Here is a 27,408-nt window from a genome sequence, read left to right on the forward strand (position 1 = left end):
ATGATCCTGGAGATAAAAGTCCTACAAAATATCTGGAGTCAGTGTTCAATCTAGAGGGACCTGTCTTAAGGGTCTCATGGTAATTGAGTTTCTCTATTAAAAACAATGTAGGCTAGACCCTCTTTTCTTCGTTAGGAATTCTAAGCACTGGAGAGGAAATTCACATACAACCCTGCTGCTACCAGTATCTTGTTCCTTATACTGGATCCCCACTAGAATATGCATATATAGAATGGTTTTAAATTATTTTTATCAAGGTAATAGTACAAATATTTTTTTCAAACATCAGGCTTGTAAGAACACAGACAACAAAAACAATCAGGCCAGCACTGCTCCCTCTTAAGCCTGCTCCTTTGGAGCAACCACCTTTCAACCGTTTTAATTATTGCCTGTAGTATTTACCTTCATATTTTATATGTTTTTACTGTGGTTCCTTGATTCATTATTTTAGATGTTGTTTGTTGACTTCCTGTAACGGTAGATGAGAATCTAGCTGTCTCGTAGTCATGCTTGGCTAGTTTATGCTGCAGACAAACCACTCCTAATTACTGGTGGCTTTATACAACAAAAGTTTATTTCTTGCTCCTGCTACATGTTCACCCTAGGTGGTTAGGGAACCTCTGGCTTACGCTGGTCCTCTAGGCTGATGGAGTCTCCATCACAACACCTGATTCCATGATCTCTGCAAATAACAGAGTGACTACATACCGGCTCTCAAAGCTTCTGCCCAGTTATGTCACAAGTCAGTTTCCCTCATGTTTTATTGATTGAAGGAAACCATAGGGCCACAGTTAATTTTAAAGAAGGCCAGAAAGGACTGTCCTACCACATGCCTGGAAGGAGATGCCCTGGAATATTTGTGAACAGCCCTAATGACTGCTCCAGAATCCCTCCATCTTCCCTCCCCTATTGCCCTAATATAAGTAAATTGCATATTTCTTCAAAATCAGTATTCAATGTTTATATTATTATAGCTTTGTAAATATTGGCCACTGGTAAGCCAATGCATTAAGCTTACATGTCCTTTTTTAAATAATATTTTATTTTCACTAGGGTCAATAATTGCTTAATTTTTATTTGCCTAGTTTTCTTTGTATTTATTTATTCCTTAGTTTCTCTACAACATCCATCAGATTTGTCAAATAGCTCTCAGTATTATTTTCTAAATACTAAAAACTATCAGATAATATATCAATTTTATTTTTTCCTGGAGTGTTCCAGCCTCCTGCTTCAGTCTGGGCTAGTTGCTCTCTAGGCTTGCTGCACAGGTATCATTCTAGGACTTTCTGTCACCAGTTTCATGTGTTAGAGTCCTTGTTTTCTGGGTCCAAAGTCTCCCTCTGTTTTGGTTTACTCACTTGCTTTGTTGAGGCACATGCTCTAGTAGATTCCTAAGTAAAGGCGTATGGGAAGTGTATTAGTCAGCTTTTTACTGACTAATGGTTATGCTGTGGTGGTAAATTATTCTAAAACCTCAATGGTTTACACAACAAGTTCTTTCTTACTCATGTCTTCTGTTCTTCATGGGTCAGCCACAGCTCTCTCTTGGTATTTTTCATTCTTGGACCCAGGCTGAGGAAGAAGCCCCTTTCTGGGAAAAGCAGTTCTCACAGCAGAAGAAAAAGAGCACTGACAAAACCAGCGATGACTCTCAGTGCTGCTGCTCAGAACTGGCACATGTCACTTCTGTTCACATTTCATTGGCCAAAGCAAATCTTATGGCCAAGCCAGGTGTCAATGAGCATGGAAATATAGTTCTCCTAAAGGCAAAATTATATAATTCATCATATGAAGTAGATAGTTTAGCTACATATAAAATTATAGGTTGATTTTTTTCCCCAGAATTTTAAAGACATTGTCTCCTAGTTTTCAATGTTGCTATTTAAAAGTCTGCTGCCAGTCTGTCTCCTAATCTTCTGTATAGGATTTTTTTTCTTATACAGCTCTAGAAGCTTTTAGGATTTTCTTTTAACCCATATTATTCAGAAATTTTATGATGATGTGAGTTGGTATAGATCTTTATGCATTCATCTTTTCTGGCCCTTTCTTTTGCCCTTTCAATGTGGAAATTCATGTCCTTAGTATCTGAGAAATTTTCCTGTATTATTACTTTAATAATTTTCTCCCCTCTTTCTTCTTTCTGAAATTTCAATTATTTGGATGTTAGACCTCCGTGATTATTCCTCTACTTTCCTTATCTTTTTCTCTCTTGGTCTTTATTATGTTCTACTTTTGGAGAGATTTCCCTATTTTAATCTTCCTACTCTTTTTTTCATTTTGATTATCATATTTTCAATATCCATCAATGCCTTGTTTTCTATCTCTTTCTCATAGCGTCCTTTCATGCTTTATATATATATATATATATATATATATATATATATATATATATATATGAAATACATAAAAACACACATTTATATATATAAATATATATATAAATACACATAAACTTTTCTTCTATTCTCTCATTTTAGAGGCTCTCCTCAAATGTCTTGTGATCCTTGGCTGTCAATTCGTATTTAAGAGTTGAGCCCTCAAAAGCTGGGTGGAAGTGTTGGATGGAAAGGCAGAGCGTGCCAGCTAGTGGCTTCACTGTAGAGTGATTGGGCAGCGACTGCCTTTTTGTGGGAGGACATCCAAATGTCAGTATACAGGGGAATTTCCTCTAGTGACCTTTACTTATTCAAGGATAGAATCCTTTAGCCTGCCTGCACGTATTTTGGGATTGGGGGTAGGCTGGCTGGGTTCCTGCCATTCCATATATATACTTTCACTTAATCCCTCCATTTTCTGTCATGTGCCTCATCCCACCCTCTACTATACCCAGTGTTCCAATGCCCCAAGTGTGTCTGATCCAGTGTCTTCAGAGACTACAGCTTTTGTTTCCCAGGCACAAAAAGGGTGGATGGAACAGTTGCCTGGCTAGCTGCATGGGATGAAGGAAATGTGGGAACCTACTCCTCCACGTACATACTTTCAATTCCTGTTTTCCTGTATTTTACCCCTAATGTCTGTGGTACCTGGTATTTTTAAGTCCTAAGCCTTCCCAGAATTCTCTTGGGGCTAACTGGCTCACTTTTCTTTGGCATTTCCTTCACTCTTCTAAATTGATACACACTCCTCCACTGACTTTCCATCTTCAAAAAATGTGCTGACAGGGCTTCCCTGGTGGCGCAGTGGTTGAGAGTCTGCCTGCCGATGCAGGAGATGCGGGTTCGTGCCCTGGTCTGGGAGGATCCCACATGCCGCGGAGTGGCTGGGCCTGTGGGCCATGGCCGCTGAGCCTGCGCGTCTGGAGCCTGTGCTCTGCAATGGGAGGGGCCGCAGCAGTGGGAGGCCCGCTTACCGCAAAAAAAAAAAAATGTGTTGACAGTTCTCATCCACTAAGGTCTCCTTTCCTATTTTCTTAGTTTGTGTGGACTTGTACACCTCTCTCTCTTCTCTTTTCTCCCTCTCTCATTGTTTTGTTTTAATTTCTTTACTGTTGTTTTAATGGGACTGAGAGAGAGAGAGAGAGAGAGAGAGATAGATAATCACATGTGGTCAATCTGCCATGTTTAACGAGAAGTCAAGCTGTGGTTAAAATGTAGTTTTCTTTACCTCATGCTGAACTAAACATGGCCTTAAAATATACCCTTGATCTTCTAAATAAAAATAGCATTATACTTGGATAGGTGACATGCTTTCACTACCAGATTTCAAAGACAAACTTGAATTTTGATGGGAATTAAAATGTATTTAGCACTTTCTGACACTGAACATGGTAAATAAGTAAACAAATGAATCGATAAATAACAAGAAAAGTTGCTATAATGTATAGTCTCAGTTTAACACTTCAGATCCCCCTTTTACCCTTATCTCCCCTGCTCTGGGCCCCTGGAAATGAACTTCTATGGACTGTATCACCCAGGCTTCCTTGACCCTTGGCTTCCAGTGGATTTGGCCAATGGGAGGTATCAGTGGGGGAGGGAGGAGGATTAGAGAGTTGGGAGGAAAGGGAGGTCTGGATATTTATTTCTCCAGCTCCCTCTCTGCTAGGTCACATTTGGCAATGATGGTGTTCCTCTGTTTTGTGCCACACCTTCTGTTGGGTTGTCCCTTTCCAACAGCCTCAGTTTTTACCAGATTCTGTTCTCCTTCCCACTTCAGGACTAGGATGGTAACAGCTTTTCCTTGCTGCTGGTTCGGGCCTGCTGCACAATCTCCTGGTCCCCTTTACCCTGCCCACACCTTCAGTTATACTTTTGGAATGTATCCTCTGATTGCTGCCAGGACCCTGGCTGACACAAATGCTATAGTAGAGCTATCTCATCATAGTCCAGGTACTTTTGGACAAAGTACTTCACTTGATGGGTCACAGTTTCTGTATCTGAAAAGGTGCTGATGTGGCGAAAGGTGGTCTGGTCTCTTGCCTGAGAGCCCCTTCCAGTGCTGACATCTGCACTTCTGTATGATGCAGTGGTGGTCCATAGCCAGCTTGAGCTCCAGTTCTCTCTTCTGACTTTGTGGACCACTGTGGATAACCCTGAGTGGTAGATGATCACGAAACATTTTCTTTTTCCTTTGCGAGGCAGTTTGCTGGAGTAAAAACAATACAGACGTTTGGAGTCAAACCAAGGTTCAAATTCAGGGTGTTACTTTCTTGTTGAATGACTTTGTGTGCATTACTAAACGTCTCTAAGTCTCGGGTTCTTCATCTTAAGATGAGGGTGTATGATGAACGCTGCTGGTTACCTGTCCAATAGCCATTTTCTTCTCTGTTATAAGAATGCTGGTTTCCATAAGGTATGGAGTGGAACTTTTAGTCGAGTGTTCTGATACTTGCAGCTTGTGGTAGACACTACTAGTGTTTACTAACATCTGTTTCTTCCCTTCTGGGAGTGTGAAAGACTAACTTCCAAGTCCTCTTGTAGTTAGGTGGGACTGTGTGAGTACCTTCCTGGCTTAATTAAGGCTTTGCTGCCATTTCAATATCTTCTTTACCTTGTATTCAGAAATCCACGTACTTAATGACTATGAGGGAAAAAGAGCTGTGTCGCTTCTCGGCTGAAGCAGAGAAGAGCACGTGTGCCATCTCTGTGTGCTCTCTTCTCCCTGCTGTGGCAGCTGGCGGCACTACTAGTGGTAGAGCCTTCATCTGTCAGAGTCCCTAAGTGACCATGAAGAGCATAGAGCCTCGTCAACTTGCAATGAACATGTAGCATTAGTGAGAACGAACTGTTGTAATGTAAAGCCAGTGGAGTTTTGAGGTTAATTTGTCAGTTAATGGACAGCTGAAAGACTCCCTATGGGCATAGGACATTATCTTCCTTGAAGGGTTGTATGAATTAGACTTTCTGGATTTGGTTCCTAGCTCTGTTATTTATTAACTCCTGTGACCTTGGTCAAGTTACTTAAACTTTCTGTGCCTTGGTTTCCTCATCTGTAGCACAAGGTTAAGAATACCTCCTCCCATGTGGAGTTGGTGTGAGTACTGAAGAAATTAATATACATGGAGCACTTAGAACAGAGCCTGGCAGGCACTATGTGCTATGTAGTGTTTGCTGTCAGAAAGTATATATTTCACAGTGTCCAGCACAGCATGTGGTCCTCATCAACAACTGTCGCTGGTACATTTATTGCTGTTGTAAGCATTAGAAGGATCCATGTAAAGTCTTGGCACATAGTGGCCATTTTAATATGCAGTCCCTATTATTTGGTGATTGTGCTTTTGTGCTTACATTTGAATATATGCTCCTCACCCGTTAGGTCTCTTAGAATGAGATAAGCATTGCTCTCTAAGACTTCCTTTACAACATAGGAGTCATTAAGTGTGTGGATTTCAAAGGACATTTCCAAATACAAAGTAAAAAAGATATTGAAATGGCAGCAGAGCCTTAATTATGCGGGGAAGGTACTCATCAGAAGTGGCGCTATCCATAAGGTTGAAGGCAAAGCGACCCACAGAGAATCTACACTCATGAGAATCTGCTCTTGGATAATGAACATTTGACCGCATTTGTCACTTCCAGTCCTTAAACACTGTCTGTCCATGCTCTTTGTTTTGCAGACGAGGGAACTTACGCCCTGGAGAGGGGAAGGGGCTGGTCTGGAAAAACAGAGTCTGTCAATAGCATAAGCAGGACTGTAGCCCAGGTTTCTTAACTCCCAGTTCACTGGTAGGTAGAAAACGCCAGGTTTGATCTTTTTTTTTTTTTTTTTTTTTTTTTTGCGGTATGCGGGCCTCTCACTGTTGTGGCCTCTCCCGTTGCGGAGCACAGGCTTCGGACGCGCAGGCTCAGCGGCCATGGCTCACGGGCCCAGCCGCTCCGCGGCATGTGGGATCTTCCCGGACCAGGGCACGAACCCGCGTCCCCTGCATCGGCAGGCAGACTCTCAACCACTGCGCCACCAGGGAAGCCCCCAGGTTTGATCTTTTAACATGTGTGCCATTTGGAAACTAACGCTGAGCAGGCAAAGCTCTGGACTTGATGAGGCTGCTTTCTAGTCTGCCCTTTGCACAGCTCCTCATCTGTTTTGTTGGTGCTGGATAGCTCATGCCTTTGACTACATCAGAAGAAGCTTAATATTCTCTCTTAATGTGTCGTCATTGGCTGTAAGAGTGTCCTGTCCATTCTGGCTTTTGGGGGGCCTGCCCAGAATCACCACAGGCTTTGCTTCTTAGCCAACTAGAGGAAGGCAGAAATGAAAGCGGCCTGCCAGTGTGTTTTCTTTGTGAGCCTCTCCTTGGACACAAACACAGGAGGGGGGTTTCTGTGGAGCAGCTAGTCTCCCCCCCATTTCGGATTTTGCTGAAACAGGTAGTTGAACTCTTTGAGGAAGTCTGGGTTTTCTCTGTCTCGGGAAATTGCTGATAACATCAGAGCCAGAAAGAGGTGAGTAAAATGGGCAAGAAAATTCATAAAAGTCACGCCAAGATTCAGATTTATAACCCCACCCAGTTCTCCCCCAGCAGTCCTTTCAGCTGTGACTTGCTTCCCAGGAAGCAGAAAACAATAGTCTACTGATTGAATTTCAGGCTAAACTTCGGGCAATTAAAAGTAAGGGAAGTAAAACCTAGTTACATTTAGAATCAAAGCCCAGATATCTCCATTGGGAGGCATAGTCTGTGTGTATGCTTTGCAAGGTGGGCCTAGTTCTGAAGCCAAACTTGGAAATGCATTCGTTTTGGTAATTAATCTCTTGCTCCAAGTTTCTAGCTTGTCTTTTTGGAGTTAATCACTTCCAGGAAAGTGCAAAGGTCTTATAAGTGAAGAGAAGGAAAAGCATATTAATTGTAACTGGACTAGGTCCATATCATGAGAAATGGAAAAACCTGAGATCTTGGGATAAAGGGAAAGCCACTGGACAGCTGGATTTTAAGGTAGGGAACATGGGGTAAAGACTCCGTTGTTACTTCCTGATCCCCCCTGCCACCCCAGGAGAATTTAACTGTCTATTTTGCTTAGCTTCCCAGAGTAGGTGCCATATTATTTAGAAAAGTATACTCATTTATCTGAAGTTCTCTAAACGCATAACAACTGCCACTTGTAAGTCATTTTTATCTTTCTCTGGTAGCCGTTTCTCTTATTCTTCTCTCTAGCACTCATTCCTTTGGTCAGCGAATATGTACCAGAGGGCTAGAGGTCGACTATGTGCCAGACACAGTGCCAGCACCATGGATATCATGGTGACTGAGACAGTGTCCCTCTTGCTATGCAATAAACCAACCTCAGAACTTAGGGGCTCGATGCATATTGTAAAACAGCCATTTTACAATATTCCGTAATTCAGGAATTCATTCAGGGCTCAGCTGGGTGATTCTTGTCATTGACAGAGATCACTCAACGGTATTTAGCTGGAAGATGGGCTGGTCTTGTGAGCCCATCACCATAGCTTTACTCATGTCTGGTGCCTTGGTGGATGGCTGGAAGGCTAGGCTCAGCTGGCCCTGTCAGCCAGAGCATCTACACCCAGCATGGTGTGTCAGTGTGATTGGTGTTCTTTTTTTTTAAGTACTAAATTCATTAACTTGAGATGTCTGGCTTTCTTTAATTAATAGTAATCTTTTATTCATTTATTTATTTTTATATTTATTTTTGGCCGTGTTGGGTCTTCGTTTCTGTGCGAGGGCTTTCTCTAGTTGCGGCAATCGGGGGCCACTCTTCATCACGGTGCACGGGCCTCTTCACTATCGCGGCCTCTCTTGTTGCGGAGCACAGGCTCCAGACGCGCAGGCTCAGTAGTTGTAGCGCACGGGCCTAGTTGCTCTGCAGCATGTGGGATGTTCCCAGACCAGGGCTCAAACCCGTGTCCCCTGCATTAGCAGGCAGATTCTCAACCACTGTGCCACCAGGGAAACCCAACGATTGGTGTTCTTATGTGGAAGCTCTGGGCTCTAAGAGCTAGTGTTCTAGTGATCCAGGTGGAAGATTCATGGCTTTTTATTACCCAGCCTCTGATGTCCAAGAAAGTCATTTCCACTGCATTCTCTTGGTGAAGTAAGACACTAAGGGCCAACCCAGATTCAAAGGGAGGTGATTACATTCCACTTCTCAATGAAAGAAATAGCAATGACTTGGCAGATATCTTTAACACCACAGACAGAGCTGCTCTCCTTGAGAAGATTATATGCCATTGGAGCAGGAAGCAAACTGGTCAACAAACAATCCAGGCCACCTTGAAGAAATGACTAGAAAGCCTGTTGAGTTGTATAGGACTGCCGTTTCACGACTAAGCGGCAGAGAGCCTAGGGTTGTTCCCCTGTGTTCTCCTGGAGAGTTCCTGTGATGCCCCCTACCCCTTGCTCAGTGTTCCATATTGCACCAGAAAAACCAGCCAACTCTGCTGGCTAGCACATGCTCACAGGGCATGGTGCACAGCCTCGTGTCCACCACAGTGGCCTCCATCATTCTGATTGGCTAAAATCCAATTGTTTGACTGAGATGAGGGTTTGCTAAGTGATTACTAATTATTAGGCTTGTTCAGTCAGAATACTGGCATTGCTGTTCCATCCACTGGGACAGTTCCCCCTCTTCTTTATTTTGCTAACTTCTACTTATTCTTCAGAATTCAGTGTGAGGAGCCCCTCCTTCCTGGAAAACTTTTCTTGACCGTCCTTATCCCAGTTGGATTTAGATGTCTTCCTCTGAACTCCCTTAGCCACCCCTACCCCTGGCTTATCTCCATCATTATTATACTTATCATATTTTACTGTAATCTTTGATTTTCCAACTGCCTTCCTGCTCCCAGATACGTCTCTCCCGACATGCATGGCTCTCCCAGGTGAAGGCAGATATTGGAAGAATCATTCCAAATGCACTGAGTGTTCCAAAAATGCCCAACCCTGAGCCACACAGGTGGTGATAGGGACTGTGCCATTGTTCCTGTTGTTGCCATGGTGCCTAGTATATAATAGCACCTCCATAAATGTTTATTAAGTACATGAATGAATGGTGGTGGTGTATTAGTTGAACATGTGGGTAAACTTATGTCACCAGAATGTCATTTTTTTAACTGTTAGAGCCCTCCCTAAGACTTTACCAAGCCGGGCCATGATTCTGTTCCATAAGGAACAGTGGGGGCAGAGCCAACATCTGGGCCCAGTCCACCCCCTTTCTTGCCAGCCAGATTCTGCTTGCCTCTGTTTATCCATGGGTCATTCTGATGTCTGGAGCTGCAAGGTGGTACTTCTCACATCAAGGTTTGGTCTTCTCCCTTGTTAACCTTTGACTTCAGCTATCATGACCCTGTTGATGGATGAACTTCAGTATCCTGCTGCCCACGTCCTGTCCTTCAGAATAATTTTTGGCAGCCCTTGACTGGGGACCATGTCCTAGACCTGTGCTGAGCAGACACACCTTGCCCTCTACCACCTTCTGGTGGACCTAGCTGACAGCTCTATTGATCGGTTCTGGTAGATTCTCCTTCCAGTATTGGCTTTTCCTGCACAGAATGTGATTTTCTAGATCCTAGTTTCTTAGAACAAAAAAGGCATAGTCTTTGGAATCAGACATAATTGGCTTTGAAGGGACTCTTCTACTTGCTAGTTTTATCTCTCTGAGCCTAATTTTCTCAGCTGTAAAAATGGGGGTAATAATCACAACTTGGTAGAGTGTTTTAACTGTTGTGCCTACCATGTAATTGCTAAGAAAAAGGCAGTTCCCTCACATGTTCCATAATGGTGTATTGACTTTTGTATTCAAAGCAGACATTGATGCCTTTCCCTTCAGCACGTCATTTTCTTTCAGGGTGTTTTCGTAGATGGTGATGGTGATTTCCTTCTAGGGCTGGCCTTGACCACACCATTACCAGAGCTCTGGACTCTGGTCACAAGGCCTGCCTTGTTTGCTTAGGTAGGACAGCCTTGCTGGTTTATCTGGCCTGTGAGTATCTTGTGCTGTTCCTTCAACATTTTCACTATTCACAGTCGCTGACGTCTATCCTTATTATATGCTTTTTTGTTGTAAAAGAAAACACGTGATAACAATGCAAATAAAATAAGCATATTAAGTGAAATGTAAGTCCCCTTCTCCTAGTGATCCTATGTCCCCTAGTTCCCTCCTCCAGAGGCAACTGGTACAGCCACATTCTTGGGGTTCCCTCCAGAATAAGTCTTACACACATAAGCATAAATGTAGATATTTGCAAGGTCTTGGGGCTTATCATCTGACTCTGCTCACCAGTTTGCATCCTTTTCCTTTCTGTTCATTCCTCTGGAATCATCTCTCTCTGCTACCCTGGTGTGGCTTCATCATTCTCTACTTCTCACCTGCTCTCAACCTGCTGCCCTGACCTAGTAAGACCCTTATCTGGAACAGGAAGAAGTAGAATTCATCGTTTAGAAAGAAAAAAGCATTTCTAGTTTCTATTTCCATTCTGTGTTGTCTAACCCTGCAAAATTAAATTACGCCTGTTCATCTGCCACTGACTCACTGCATTCCATGAGCAAGCCATTTGCATTTTTCTTCACAACAACATCTTTCTCCTCAGGATGCTCTGGCAACTAATGTTTTAAAATTCTCAGAAAAAGTCATAATAATAAAGCCTTTCCATCCTCAGCGTCTAGAAATTGAATTGAAACCAAAGCATAAAGAAGTATTATTGAAGAAGCTAAATAGTTTACAAACTCAGCAATGCCACATAGAAGATTAAATCCAGTCGATTGGGAATTCATTTAGGGCACATCTGCATTCTTTGTTTCTAGACGTGGCCACATACACAGTTCACCAAATGCATCTTCAGAGAGTAAGATGTGTTGAGGTATTTAGAAAATGGTAGCATCATACCAATAAAGGAGCAATTAGTTCTATCTGGGGAGGTGATAAATCCCTACAGAACACTGGGCTAGACTTTGAAGGTTGTATGGGAGTTTCTCAGATAGGCAAGAGAGGGAAGGGCATTCAAAGCAGAGGGAAAAAATATCGGAAGAGTGCAGAATTGCAAAAGTGCCCTGGCATATTCTGACAAAGGTGAAGAGTCCATTTTGACTAAGGCATGAAGTGTGTGGCTGGAAAAGTAGGCGAAAGACAGGCTTTGAAAGACACATTCTGTGCTAAGAAATTTGGATTTTTTTTCCTGTAAGATAACAGGAGGGCCCTGGTGAGCTTTAAGTATGGAAGTGATGTTGCCAATTTAAAAAATTTTAGATTATCATGGCAGCAGTGTGGAAATCCGACGGAGGGAGAGGGACTGCAAGCTGGGGTACCAGTTACCAGCTGTTTCTTTTGTTAGTCCCAAGTGAGAAAGGATGGGGGCTTGAGCCTGGGCAGGGACAGTGGGGATAGAGAGGAGGAGTGCATTTAATGACCTGATGGACTACTTGTGGTGGCTGGGGAGGGAAGTGGAGGAAATGAGAGGATGGAAGATGGAGGAGGGGAGTGAGGGTGGAAATGAGCCCACAGAATTTCAGAGTTGGAAGGGGCTGCAAAGATCAGCTATCCTAGGCTAACTAAGTACTTTCGGTTTCATCCCTACATGTGATGGTCTGGCTCTTCTTTGAATATGTCCAGTGACAGGGTGCCCATTATTTCTCATGGCAGCTTACTTCATCTACAGGTTGTTCTATTAAAAGTTCTTCTTTAGGCTGCACCAAAATGCATCAACTAGTATCTTCTACTACTTGGTCCTAGATTAAATTCCTTGGGGCCACACGAGCCAAGGCTAATCCTTTGCCAGTGTGAAAGCTCTTCACGTACTTAAAAACAGCTTTCATATACTTCTATGTCTTCTCTTGTCTAGAGTAAACATTTAAAGTTCCTTCAGCTGGTCATCAAATGACATTGTTTTCTACCCATCTATCATCCGAGAGGGCACAAAAGGCTTCCTGTGGAGTAAAGTGTGTCAGTTTCTTCCCTTGTGATTTTTTATTGGTCCAGATAAGCTCAATGAAAGGAACCTCATATTAAAGTCAACTTGGAAAGGAATAATATGGAAGTATTTGTGAAAGAGGTAATAAAGGCCAGTCTGATAACACGATTTCAGAAGCTTAAGCCTTGAATTGGTTAGGGTTGGTAGTGATACCATTAACATGGATATCAGAAAACAGGAGATGACTCTCACTATGACTTGCAGAATGAAAATGTTAGGAAACCACAGACTCTGGAGTAGGAAAGGCCTTTAGAGATGAGCCGTTCCAAGTCCATCATTTTACAGATGGGAATGGTGGGGTTTGAAGGGGCAAGAGACATGCCCAATGTCCCACAGCTGGTCATTGGCAGAGCAAAGACTAACCTAGGACTTCTGATTTCTAATTCAGTGCTTTTCTCCTATACCATGTGTTCCCTTAATTTGGAAGGCAAGCAAGGGCCAGGTAATAAAGGATACTTTTTTACTATCTTCTCTCTAATCACTGTCAACAAATTATATTTCACTCTGAAATATATTTCAAAGGGTATGTAATTATATGAGAAAGTTTTTGAGATTCTTGTATTGCTCTCCAGAGCGCCCCTGCCACATTCACCAAAGACTTAGCAGTTCATGTCACTTTGAGTTTTGAATTGATGTGAACATCAGTGAGGATAAGTCCCCATTAGGGCAAGAATTTGTACACTGAATGTTTTAATAACATGGGAATGTTGGTAAGTCATTTAGAAATAGGAATGGAAAAATTGGCCAATAATGCATATTATTGTGTGATGAAACTACTGATGCCCTGTAATCATACTGTTGCAATATCAGTATAAATAGGAATTCAAAATGGTAGAATGCCTCCTGACATGTGAGCAGTGTACATGAATTTTCAAGTGTTGAAAATTGGGAGCTATTGCTAAGATTCTGGGGTATTAGAGACATGGCACACACTCTGAAGGCATTCTGTGGATATTTTTTAGTTGAAAAAAAAGGGTGCCAATCTCCAGATTTCATATTTATGTAGACCCCCAAAAGTTCACAGTAGCAGACCTCCCATGAAGGGAGGCCTCTCAAGCTGAGGGCTTCCAGGTGGAAACTACAGTAACTGAGACGAGCCACTGGCCTTGTGTGAAGATGTCCTGCCCCTGGTTCTGTCTCTGTGATGGACTTTCAGAGCCAAGTGAGGACTTAGCAGCATGACCAGATGATAATCTTCAATCTCAAAGGCAGAGTCATTTATCATAGTTGTGTCTGCCAGCCCAGACGAAATGAATGTAGCATAGTACATAAGCTCTATAGGCATTTTACCAGAAACCAGTGCATGTTGGTCCATCAAGAGGGCATCCCACTCCAAGATAGTCAGAGAAAGGAGGGACCATTTTGAAAACATGCTTCTGTAGGGTTATTCAAGAGTCTGCTATCAGAACTTCTTCACAAGTATCCATCACCAATATGTTTAGACATGCACAGAATAATCTCAGTGTCTGTGTATGAATGATTTTTTGAAAAGTCCATTTAAACTCAGATATGGATTATAGTTTCCAGAAAATGTGTACCTATGAAACATTCGTGGGAAAATTAACATCTGATAGAAAGGATTATAAAAAACCTGCTAAATGCCCTTTTAAAAAATGGGCCTAACTCTGTTTCAATCCTAAAGGATGGCCTGCCATTTCAAATCCATGCCATAATTTATATGATATTGATTTTATTGTCACACTTTGAAAATACTCTGTCATGTGTGTTTGTGATGGCCGTAAATGTTCAGAATAACATTTGGAGACCAAGTCACTATTCAGAGTAAGGGAAATTGAGGCCTATGTAGAGAGGTTAGAGCCCATTAATGGGCCCAGTGTTTAGAACTAAGAAACCTACGTAAGACAACTTGTCTTGAAAAGCAAGCAAAAGAAGCTCTCAAATAATAGGACTTCAAAATGAAACTTCAAAAATGGAAGGCTGTGTAGCTCAAAGTGATGACTCTATTTAAAAGCCCGCATTTTGTCCTGTCCAGGAATCCTTAAATGATATATGTTTGTAAAAGGAATTGACACTCCAACATCCAGCCACAGTCAGCCCTCCGTGTATGCTGAGGATGTGGAACCCATGGATACAAGTGGCAGACTGTACTTTGCCATTTTATATAAGGGACTTGAGCATCCACGGATTTGGGTATCTGTGGGTGGGGGTGGATACCGGGGGACAACTGTATACTAGGCATCAAAATTCTCTGGGTGAGCAGATTATAGCTTTGGCATATTAGCACGTCCAGAGCACAGTAACTCCCCACTATAGACCTGGAGCTGCTTGCATCATCAAATCAGTGCCTGGGGACTCACTGCTTCCAGTTGTATTGGTGCTAGCTGGGGAGTCAATATGTTGCTTAACCCAGACTAGCTAAGGGGCTTTGCTCCTGGGAAGGGGTAGGAGAGAAAGTGAGTGTTTTGCTCCCATTTTCCTCGTAGTACATTAGAAACAAAGCACAAAGTTGGCTGGAATCAGTGTTAGCATTGCCCAAAGCAGCTGAACTCTGATTTAACCAGATGCCATAACTATAGCAACAGGGAAATACTGGAATTTTGAGATTAACATGCTACTGAAATTTACTAAATATAGCACACTTTGTGGTGAGGTGCATATTATAGGTATTTCCTTTATTTTTCAAATGACAGTGTAAGTCAGGCTATGGAAAGAAAGTTAATTTATTATATATAATGGCTGCTGAAGTCTCCCTACTCCCTATTGATCTACATCTATAAATGTGTGTTTTGAAACCAAATGAGATAAATCAGCTTGATTGTCCAAGGCATGGATGGAAATTGGGCTACCATAAAGCTATCTTCAGATTTGTACCGGTGTTGGAATATTCATCTTTGGGATTTAATGGAAATAACTTCGGGCCGAGTTAGGAGACCTGAGTCCCAGCCTCTGTTATATAATCACTATGCGATCTGGGCAGGTCTCTAAAGGGATTCTGGGTCTCAGGTTCCGCATATTTTTAGTGCTGGAGGCTGAACTGTTCCAGCTCTCCCATTCTAGGCTTCTGGAATATTTAGGGTTAAGTTTCTCCCTGCTTTGGCTCTGGAGGGTACTTACTGGAATGAGAAAGAGAGATTCACATCATGAGACCCGTGGATCAGGGAGGTGGTGACATGTATGACTGGGGGTTTTCTTACAGGTTTTCCTCTGGCCAGGGAAGTGCTGTCTCCACTCCACAAGCCCTATAAGGAGATTGGTTATTGGCTTCATGCTCCTTCAGTTCTCCTTTACCTCCTTTACCCACAGCTGGGCCTATGTGGCCTCCAGAGGTAGGCCATCGCTGCACTCAGCAAGGCTCTGAGCCCCATCCTGTCTGTATTCAAGGGAGACGTAAAGGGTCTAGGGTCATTGAGGCAGCGTAGCTGTAAGTTCTTCTCAGACTCTGTGCCTCAGTCCTAATAAATCGATTCTTGATATCTTTCCGTGACCAACCCCTTGCCTTCTCCTCCACGCCAGGAGCTCATTGCTTGTCTGTTACCCACTCTTCTTTTACCAGAGAGCCTAGGTCCCTGCCTTAGCTTCATACTAGGTGTCCTTGTCCTTTGAAAACTGGAATTCTGCTGCTCTTTTCAGTCTTCAGGTATGAGCCTGGCCACTGCCAGACCTCTCTGGATTTACCCATCAGCCTGCAGAGATCTTTGTCTATAGCTTGTGTCTGAGACTCCACAATGCCTCTTCCTTACTGTCCAGCACAGCCCCTTGTTGCTTGATACTGGCTCTCACTGAAGCTGCTGCCTGCCTTGCCTGGACCTCTGTCTACTGCTTATTACAAGACCCTCTTAAGGTGTCTCCATCTGCTCTGTGGGGACATTGCCCTGTTACTCCCAGGCCTTCCTGATGCTGCCTATTAGCCTCTACTTCTCGTATGTCATTGGAGATCCTACCCTTAGAGCCTTCCTGGGCCTATCTGGTCTCTGGGTCCTGGATCTCCCCAGCTTGGTCTATCCCAACCCCAGCCAATTTCCAGTTAGAGCCTACAAAGTCTTTGTGGACATTTCTTGGGCCAGGTTTTCCTACCTGGGCCTATCCCTCAGGATGGAAACTACTGTGTCCAGACTCACCCACTGTGTGCCAGTTAACAAACAGCCTTATAAAACTTTGCAGTCAATGACTTTGTAGGATAAATTCAAGTTAAAATTATGAGATGGACAGTGAGGGAGAATTTCTGTATCTCTGTAGCCTATGGTAGGGAGAAGAGGTGCTGTTGTGAATTTTTGAGCCAGAAAGAGATAATTAGGTGAAAGGTGAAAAATGTCCTTGAGATCTTTTGAGAAGCAAAGTTGCATGTGAATCTAAGGTGAGATTGTTATTGTTATTAGTAGTCAGCCTAGTAGTATTCAGTTCCTTGCAAAGGTGCATCTGGCTTAATGAAATAACCCAGGATCCCAGCCCCCATAGCAGGGGCATGCGTAGCGGCTAGCTATATGCCGTTGTGCTGAGGACTTATTCTTTCTGAACCTCAGTTTCCTCATCTGCCAAATGAGGCTTTGTGGAGATAATATCTTTGCTCATTTATAAGCTCTCAGGGTGGTGTCAAGAATGCCAGTTAGTGGACAGTGGACATGAAAGTGTTTTAAGAACTGTAATGCATCATACAGATAATTCGGTCTTCTTTGCCAGTTGGGTGGGAGCCATGGACATGGAACCTCTTGCCCAGTGTTGGTGGACAGCAAAGATTGGGATCAGTGAGGGAATAGCAGGTCAGAAATAAGGCAAGTGGCGTGACACGGAGCCAGAGAAGACTGGAGAGATAGAATACAAAGCCAAGTGCTTTAGGGAGCCAGCAGAGCCGACGCACAGGGAAGTTTGAAGGAGAGGAATTTCCTGAGTGGAGAGGAATTTCCTGAGCTAGAGTACAGGGGCTACTGCCTTCTTTTTGTTTGGCACTTGCTGTTGCTGCTCTAGCAGCTCAGACTGAAGCTATTTGGAAGCAGTTAATAGCAGTTAAAAGAAGAGTGGAATGAATGTGAGGGATTATTCTTATAAGGTCTGGCAGGATTTAGGGACCAGGGAAAGGGTACAAGGCCAGTATCAGCTAGCCCAAGGTAAACCCAATTCAAAGGAGAGTGGTAAGTGGCCTAGGTAAGCAGCAAAGGCAGGCTGCATTTGGACACTGTGATGATTAACTTTATGTGTCAACTTGGCTAGGCTATGGTGCCCAGTTGTTTGGTCAAACACTAGTCTGGATGTTGCTGTGAAAATATTTTTTTATATGTGATTAACATTTAAATCAGTTGACTTTGAGTAAAGCAAATTGCCCTCCATGATGTGGGTGGGCCTCATCCAATCAGTTGAAGGCCTTAGGATGAAAGACCGAGGTTTCCCAAAGAAGGAGGAATTTGGCTTCAAGATTGTACCATAGACACCCTTCCTGAGTTTCCAACCTGCCTGGCCTGCCCCTGCAGATTTTGAACTCAAGACTGCGGCATGAATTCTTACCTGAATTTCTTACCTGTCAGCCTGTACTACGAACTTCAGGCTTGTTAGCCCCTACAGCTATGTGAAACAAGTCCTTCAAATACTGCCCTGCTCTCCCTCTCTCCATATATATATATATATATGTGTGTATGTGTATTTATATATACACGTATATGTGTATATATGTATTTATATGTGTATATTTATATATTATCGGTATGTGTATATACACATCTGTATCTATCTATCCTATTGGTCTGTTTCTCTGGAGAACCCTGACTGAGACAGACACATAAAGATGGCAGTGTAGCTTAGGGCAGAGACAGTTGCAGGATCACTGAGAGCCTTAAGTGTGTGGTCATTGTGAGTTCTTTTACTGACGTTGTCGGTCAGTCACAAATTATTAATTGAGTTTCTGCTCTGTCTACCAAGTGAGTGTCTATTGTGCCACGGAAGCTGGTTGGTACAACCTCTATCGACGCAGATCCCTGAGAGGTCAACCCAGCGCCTCAGTGGAAGGCTCTCACTTTTACACCAGAGAAGTTTTACTCCCCTGGGAGAACATTGAAGGCTGGATGTCCTCCACCATGGGTTGGGGATCTGACTAGAGAGGGCTTCCAGCTCTTTCCGGCTGATAATGGGGTCAAGAAGGACTTCTGAGAGTCTTCTCACTCAGACTTAACAGAGTCAACGCCATGGAAAGTGACTGCTCGTTTGGTCTAGCTCTTCGTTGTACAGATAAGCCCTAAAGAGGAGAAGCCGCTTCTCCAGGCCACACAGCAAGTTGGTGGTGCAGCCAGGCTGATTGTTCAGATGGCCAGACAATAAGTAAGGAAGAAAAGAAAGGAGAAGGAAATAGAAGTCTGAATTCCTCTTGTGGTTTTACTATAGGTCATTTGTTGAGTAATTGTCCTAAAGTTAGGAAATGTTCCTATTTTTCCCAGCTGGATCACAAGGAAGGAAAAGAGAAGAGTCTGAAAAGTAAAGTAAAAGAAAATTTAAAAACATTTATAAGGGCCCTCACTGCTAAATCACAGAGTTGAAGATGATCAGTGTAAGTGAGTTTCATTGGAGAGCTAATTAGCTTTCCTAGGGAATTCTCTAATGGCAAGAAAGCCACAGCACTGTCCAGCCACCTTACCACCTTGACCAAAGAGTATTTGCCCTTGTTAAAATAAAGGCACACTTGGATTGCTGTTCACCAGATCTCCCTATTTCTCCCTATATTTGCTGAGGAATTTAGTTGTCTCCCATGAGCATACTAAATTGAATTGATCAATGAAAATGCCATATGTGTTCATTTGTTTTAACTTGACTGATAGCTCCATCCACTAAACCTACAATGAAGTTGTAATTCTTTGAAAAAATATAAATTAAAAAACATCCTGGCAGTTCAGAGTTCAGGATGAATCAGTAAAGGTAACTCTCTTTCCTTTGCAGTCAGTATTGCCACTTTGTGCCTGTGTTTTCCATTTTGGATTTGTTAGTGTAAATCCTCCTCATACATCATTGAAAGTGTTAAGATTTATATGGCAGAATATAGTCTGCATTAGGCCTTTAGGAGAAAGTGGATGACCTAATAGGGTTTTCTACCTTTAATTTGTACTGTTCTTTGTGGGAGGACATTTTAAAATAAACTCTCATATTTGGGAACGTAGTGTTCTGCAAATGGCATATATCATTACCAATATGGGATGTTTTACTGCACTTTCCATGGAGTCCCTGGGCTCCTTAATGAGATGCATCCTCATGGCAAAGCATCTTTTGTGGCCAGGAGGAGGACATTAACTTCTGATCCGCTCCTTCCCTGTTTGGAGCACAGCCCAGCTTTGATCAGCTCCTTAAAGGGCCTTCTGTTTACACCCTCTCATAGGTCTGAGGACAGTATTTGCCAAGTACATTGGAATCTTGGCCAACAGGTGCCACTGGGGCAGGGAAGGTATTCATCAGCTCCTTCCTTTGGTAGCTTTCCTTCTAGTTTTCCTCTTTTGAGGTAGTGAAAACTGCTTCAGGCTGCTTCTGTGATCTCTATATTCTCCCCCTTTTATTTCTTTTCTTTTTATATCCTTTTCTCCCTTCTCATATACCAACTGATGGGACAATTGAGTGACTTTCATCCATTCATTCAAGCATTTACTGGGTTCTACTTCATGCAAAGCACCGTACAATAGTCTGAGGTTTTAGTTATTCTCTTCTGTCTTTTTCCTTCTTAAATTATAAATGTAATACATATTCATAGTAAAAATGCAAACAGTACAAAAGGATATGAAATGAAGAGCCCCTTCACGCCCCTAGTCTCACTCCTTAGGCATAATCATCAGTAACAATTTCTTGTGTATCCTTCCAGAACTTTTCTATGCATACAAAAGTGTATGTATGTTTACATTTATGCAACTATATACATACAGGTTCATACATACATATATATGCTTTTTCAGGAAACACTGGCTAGAGCTAGAAACAGTTTTGTAAATTCACTTCTACGTATATATATCTTGGCACGCTTTCCATGTCAGTACATGCAGTCCTGCTGATTCCCTTTAAGGCTGCATGGTTAAATGTGACTTTAGGAAAGCGCTGAGGTTTTGATGAGTTTTCTATAGAGGGCACTAAAGATGGCCAATTTTTTGAATGTATAAACTCAATTTTCATTCACTGTCCTCAGGTTTCTTTTACTTTTTCTATATATTGAGGGTGTTACCCAGTTATGCATTCCAACACTTGAAGGATTCCAGTGGCTTGCGGATGCTTCAGGGAAATCAAAATTAGCTTGATCGGTTTCCCTGCCTGCACACCATTTATCCACTCTGGCCTTGGACCACTCTCAAGGGGGCTGCCAATCCAGCCTCCAGGGCTTGTCTCAACCTTTGATGACAGTTTTTTTCCTCCTTTTCATAAGAGTTTCTCCTTCAGCTTCAGCCTATATTTTCTGGTCTAGCCTCATTGACTATAAAGTTCTTGCTTATTTGGACATGTTCTGTCCTTACTAGTTTTCATTTGGCCATGTACAATTTGAGTCCTCCCTCAAAGAACTGCTAATTCTAGCACACCCTTATTTGAACACTTATTGTACATCAGACTTGTATGTGTCATTTCCTTTAATCCTCACAACAAACTCATGAGGGATGTGCAATAATTATTCCCAAATGATAGATGAGGCACAGAAAAGTTAAGGACATTGTCCAAGGTCACACAGCTAGTAGGTGTAAGAGCTGGTATTTGAACCCAGGTTCATCTGACCCTAGAAGGTGTGCTTTTAACCAGCACATGTACTGTCTCCCTAAGTCAGCAAGTACTTCTTGGCTAGCCAGTCATTACAGAGCAACCCTAGTTTATCTGTGAGCCTGTGCTTCACTAAGGACAGGCCACAACATCCACTTCCTGAGTATGTGCTGCATGCCAGGCTCTGTGCAATAGGGTGGCACTGAATTCTCGCATGCTGGAATAGCATATTCTTAGGAGCTAAACCATGGAGGGGATCTTGGGTGGGAGGAAGCACTTCCTGCTTACAATTCAAGCTGAAAAGGGATTCCCGCATTATGAAGCCCCACAGTCCTTCCTGTGTAATACTGTTAGAAGACCTCAGGCAGAATCAGCAGCTATTGGGCATTTTTGTTTAATCTCTTCATGCTCCACCTCAGTTAAAGACACAGGCTTACAACGCCTACTTTGACCAAAAACACCAATTTACAAGAGGGAAGTGGTCTTTAATTTTATTTTCCAGATCAGAGTTCTCCACTTTCCCTACCAATGCTGCCTTCCCTGGGTGTTGCCTCTTGGAATTCAGATTGATCTGAATGAGGTGTCCAAGATAAAGTACATGGTAACTAGGAGATGATGATTTCTATTCTGGTCTCTCTCTCTCTCTCTCTCTTTTTTTTTTTTTTTTTTGATCTCCAGTCCTGATTCTCCAACTGCCTTGCCTTCTTGTTTTGGGGATTCAGAATATGGACGTCATGGCCCAGTCACTGAATCAGGAATTTCTAAGTCCCTTGGAGTCCAAAAGAAAGACCATTCCAGATGTCAGGTAAATGCCTTTCATTTCTTAACTGTCTGATAGAAATCGAATAGTTGGAAGAGTATTTATTTATTTACTTACTTATTTTCAGGTTTTCAGTTTTATTTTATTCCAAGCATGGGAAAATAAACCTGAAAATCTAGAAAGGGAAAGGTCAAACCAATAGCAGTTGTCCTGGAATTATGGGACTTTCTCAATAATAAATGTCTAGATGATGTGCTTATTCCAGTCCCAATCCAATTCAATTCAACAAATACTTGTTGAATACCTGCTGTGAAAAAGATAACGAATGACTAAGATATGGCTCTCACCCTCCAGGAGTTCACAGTCTAACAGGGAAGTCAACATGTACACTGTTCATTCTCATACAAGGAAGATAATAATAAAGGTATATACAGAAGTTTAAACAAGGTGCTGTGGGAGTATTGGAGGAGTGAAAAATTAAATTTAATTAGGGAATCTGGAAATATTATGTTTGAAAGAAGATTTTTGAGCTTGGTTTTAAAGGGTTGATGAGACTATTACAGGAAGACATTTTAATGGCACTTTAAAAAAGATAGTTTAGGCTGAGGAACCACGCAGCCTTCAGGTGTGAAAACCTAGGGGAATGGCGATTGGTCCAGAAATACAACTGGAGAGGTAAGTCTGACCATTTATGGACTTGCTCTGCAGACAAAAGAAGTGTTGGATTACTACCCTCCCCTAAACAAAGAGGAATCTCTTCTGTATCATCACAGTCTCTGTGTGCTTCTCAGTGGCCTCTTTGTACAGACAGATACCTTCCAGTTACATTCGTATTCATTTGATGAAGATTCTCTATATGGGAAATACTTGACTTTATAATACAGAACACATGCAATTGATTTAAACAGCTCCAATGTATCAATAATGCATTTAATTTATTTCTCTCCCTGACAGTGTATGTAGCTATATGTACTTTGATTATATTGACTAAGATTACAATCCATGTTGATATAACCCGAGAGTAGTTATTCATGATCTGGGTGGTATTGCGTTTGAAATTTATCCTACCCTGTCATTGGTTCCACTCACTTTGAGTTTATACTAAACCAGTTCTAGCTGTTACATCAGGTTTCTCTTTTACTAGCTCTATTTATTGTCTTTCTCTGGCATTCCTGTAAGAATGTCAGATAAAATTACATCAGATGCTTCTCTCTCTAAGATATGTTAACTTTGTTCCATCCTCTTTCACCATTCAGCTTGTCATCCTATCATGAACAGGAATAAGCTTTGTTTGGTATGATTTGTGTTTGAAGAATCCATATTGACTACTGTTTATCACTTGGGTTTCCCCTAGGTACTCATAAATGACTGCCTTAATAATTGTCCCCACAGCTTACCAGATATTGAAATTAAATTTATGAGTTTAATTCCCTGAGTTCCCTGGGGATTTTTTTTTAAAGAAAAATGGAACAAGGCAGTTTCATGACTCACAGCAACTCTTCCATAATAAACCGGTGTGATAAAGAAAAACATTTTGCAGGAAAACAAATTTTAGTTTTAGCCTTCCAAATGATTATTATAAAAACTAACGAATACGATTTTTTGGAAATACTAAAAGACATCCTGTATCCTTTAAAACTATTTATTTATTGTGCTCACACATATTTTTAAGGGCCATAACAGATGCCTAGAAAATGTTAATCCACTAGTTTATAGACTTTACTTTGTGCTGGCAATTGGAAATTTGGTCTTTTTATATTCAAATTGTTGTATGCTTGAAAAATAGCCCAATAATGGCACTTTTTAAAAGGTTATTTTGCAAGTACTGTCGGTCAGACATATGCTAAAGTACTGTTTCAGGTTGCTGAGGCAACCTGCCTGCCACAATTGTGGTTACTATTTATGATTTAATGATAATGCATTGACCTGAAACCCTGAGTCTTACCTTCACTGAATGCAGTGCAGGCACACTGTAGGTAGGCTGTAGGTAGACCATAGCTACCTCTAAATCTCAGTGAATGACTAGCAAGGGATTGATGCACATGTGTTAGCAAACAGTAGGATCCCTTGAAAGGGATGGATGTGTAGAACATTGAACAACACCAAGAGCTCTGGTAGAGTTTAGATTTCTATACTTCCCCAGCGAAGACTCTGTTAACTGAAGCTAGGATTATGTAGAATGACTAGTTTACATGAGTCTTGGTAGAGAAGTAATCAATTTTCCCGACGAAAGCAGTTTGGACCCAGTAAATGAACAACATGCTGATGCTATAGTCCCTTTCCTTAATGTTCCATTGAAAAGTGGTAAGGCACATTTCTTTTCTGAGCCAGTACCAGCCCCTTTCCAATGGCTTGGTCTAGAGGCAAATGATGTTCAAGAGCACTTTTTTGTATAATCTTTTTCAATAGGTATGACAGGTATTCCGAAATTTGTATCATAGTGCCTTATGCTTTGGTGCCTGTTAAAACTATAATGCATAGGTTTTTGTTCTTGTTGTTGTTTTTTACTTGTTTGTGTGAATGTTTTTATTTCAAAGACTGCCATCCAGGGCTGTGCAGCAACTGAGCAATGAGAAAACACCCCACTATGCGATCCTGGTGTGGGATAATATTTAGGGTGAGAGAACATGCATAAATCGTCTTACCAATTTGACAGGAATGGTTTCAAATCTGGCACACTGTGGCCTCACTCCTCACCAGTGTGCCCCTGGAAGAGCAAGCCCATGGTGAGCTCCTCAGAGTTTGTTAATGGGAGGAAAGCCTTGGGTTTAGGGAGAAAGTATTTGGATAGCATTTTAAGAAGCCCTTCCATTTTTAGTAGAGTAGAAAAATCTGCCTCTGAGTCTGCACTACGGGCTTTTCTCTGGATGAGTAAAATGACTGTCTCTCTCACATTTTTCTGATATTTATTCTGCAGATCAGCTGCATGAGTCCCTGTCACTCTCCTGAATAAGCTTCCAGGCATTACCTACATGTTGTGTTCCTGTGGAGGGATGGCAGTAATCTCTGCTAAGATAAACCGGAGCTTCTGTGGATAAAGCGTAAATGCAGTGAAGTGTGTGGCCGTAAGATTTAATGCCTCTACAGGTAATTTTTTTTGGAGGGGGGGATCTGGCATTTAATCAAATCCAAAGTCATTATGTAAATTTAATCACCTTGTAACACACTAGTAATTTTATTATCTCCTTTTCATTTGACAGTGGTTAGATGCAATTTGAGCTTGGAATTCCAGAGGTAGAGCATTGCTGATTGGAGGCATATTAAGAAAAAAGTACTGTGGAAATGAGATAAAACCTTTATTCTTGCTATTGACTGTTGTCTTTGTATGTGTACAGGTATCCAACAAAGGGTTTTTAGAATAAAGTGTGCCTGTTTAAAGTTTTCCACCTTTCTTAAAGCCCCCAATGAATTGCAATGAGACTGTTTTGAATGGACTGTGTTAAATCTATTTCTGTCAAATGGAAAACCTTCACGCAAATGTGATGTGATTCAAACTCTCCCTAATACAGGGGCCGCCTTTATACTTGTGTAGCCCATTTGGCTTGGCCTCTGCTTACTAGAATCATGTCTAGTGTTAGATTATTTATGCCATAAGGTCTATTTAAAATTGAAGACAGTATTTGCATTCGTCAACACCAGTTTTGATAGGTGTTTAAAAGGTGCAATGGGGTCGATGATCTTGGATAGACAAATTATCCATCACCACATCACTGTTCATATTATGAGACTGAGGAAGAAAAAATCTGGTTAAGTTGAATTTCCCAAAAGGCACTTGGGCTTTTTGATCCTATGATTCACACTAATGGTTGTGTCTAATGAAAGTAATGAAGCTAAACACTTTATCTGTGATTTAAAGAATGAAATTAGAAAGGAGGCAAGAGGGAAGGCATGATAACCTGTTGAACTGACCTTGCTAAGGCAGAAGAATTGGATACATTTTCTTTCTTTGACTTCTCTGTTTTACTTTCCCCATTCTCCTTCATCTCTTAATCTGAAAGAAACTCTTGAGAACATCTCTTCTCCTGAAGACAAAGATTCTATGAGCTCACCCATCCATATATTGGAACATGGAAGCCCCTGGTCAGCCAGGAAGTCTTTCCTTTAATCACCTGATGTCTCTCCTGCTGTATCTTGCAGGCATGAAAGCCAACAACTTGGGCAAATGACCCTAATTTGGGCTCAGTTTAGATGACCGGGTTTCTCCTACCTAGAGTGCTACTTATTTCAGTGAAAACTCTTCTTCTTTCTAAAAACCCTTACTAACTCTATGAATCATAACATGGCCTCAGTATGGGAAATCAAAGTGGTATAATCTGGGATTAAGATTGAAGTGCCTTACTATCCAGTTTCTCATCAATCTTATTATTTTTTCTCTGTTTATCACTGATGCCTCAGTTTTCTCATCCTAAAATGGCGATAATAATCACTACCTAAATTGTGGTTGGCATAAGGAATCATTGAGACACTGGATGTGAAAGTATCCAGCACTAAGTCTGGCCTAGAGCACATGCTCAGTGAGGGCAGGTTGAATTAGAATGATCTTATGGTTAGGAGGATAAAGAGTTGACTTTTGAAAGATCTTTATATATTAAATACAAGTCCTTTGTCAGATATGTGGTTGGAAAATATTTCCCCCAGCCTGTGGCTTGTCTTTTCATTCTCTTAACTGTCTTTCACACAGAGCAAAACTTTAAAATTTTGAAGTCCAGTTTATCATGTTTTTGGTATCATATCTAAGAATTCTTTACCTAACCCAAGGTCATGAAGAGTTTCTTCTATGTTCTTTTTTTCTAAAAGTTTTATAGCTTTATGTTTTACATTTGGATCAGTTATCCACCTTGAGTTAATTTTTGTGTAAAGTGTGAGGTTTAGGTCAAGGTTATATTTTTGCATATGGGTGTAAAATTGTTTCAGCACCATTTGTTGAAAATACTTTTTTCCCATTGAATTGCTTTTGCAACTTTGTCAAAAATCAATTGGCCATATTCATGTGGGTCTATTTCTGGACTCTGTCTGTTCCATTGATCTATGGCTCCTTCCCTTTGCCAGTACCACACTGTCTTGATCAGTGTGGATTTACAGTAAGTCTTGAAGTCAGATAGTGTTATTCTTTAAATTTATTCTTCTTTTTCAAAATTATTTTAGCTCTTTTAGTTCCTTTGCCTTTCAAATAAATTCTACTTATCTAAAAAAAAGTTATGTTGGAATATTGACTGGAATTACATTAAATTTATAGATCAGTTTGGCATGAATTAACATTTTTACTATGTTGTTTCTTTAAATCCATTAACACAGTATATCTATCTGTATATTTAGATCTTTTAAAAATTTCTTCTATCAGTGTTTTATGGTTTTTAGCATACAGAGTCTGTGCATATTCTGTTAGATTTACACATAAGTATATTTCATTTTGTTTGAGCTACCATAAATGGTGTGTGTGTGTATGTATATAATTTTAAATTTTAGTTTCCAGTGGTAACATTGGGAGTATATAGAAATATGATTGATTTTTGTATGTTGACCTTGTATCCTACCACCTTAGTAAACTCACTTATTATTTCTAGAAAATTTTTTGGTCAATTCCTTGGGATTTTCTGTCTAGACAGTTACGTTGCCTGCAAATAGAATTTTATTTATTT

General features: G+C 41.4%; 1 protein-coding gene across 5 annotated transcripts in view; it reads left to right on the forward strand.

Annotated features, from left to right (window-relative positions):
* Positions 1-27,408, forward strand: part of LOC309796051 (uncharacterized protein) — a 93,906-nt gene that overhangs the window by 56,960 nt on the left and 9,538 nt on the right. For 4 of the 5 annotated variants that reach the window (XR_014292418.1, XR_014292419.1, XR_014292424.1 and 1 more), the window contains 2 exons: positions 21,688-21,814; positions 24,687-24,856. Coding sequence is in view for 1 of the 5 variants with exons in the window: in XM_082608971.1 (XP_082465097.1) it covers positions 21,688-21,814; positions 24,687-24,699 (140 nt within the window). In the remaining 4 variants the exon portion in view is untranslated. Of the gene's footprint in view, positions 1-21,687; positions 21,815-24,686; positions 24,857-24,969; positions 25,128-27,408 lie in introns of those variants that run through there. The other variant, XR_014292420.1, reaches the window with a different exon arrangement.

This window comes from Mesoplodon mirus, assembly GCF_964341445.2.
Source record: "Mesoplodon mirus genome assembly, chromosome: X".
NCBI classification, from domain to species: domain Eukaryota; kingdom Metazoa; phylum Chordata; class Mammalia; order Artiodactyla; family Ziphiidae; genus Mesoplodon; species Mesoplodon mirus.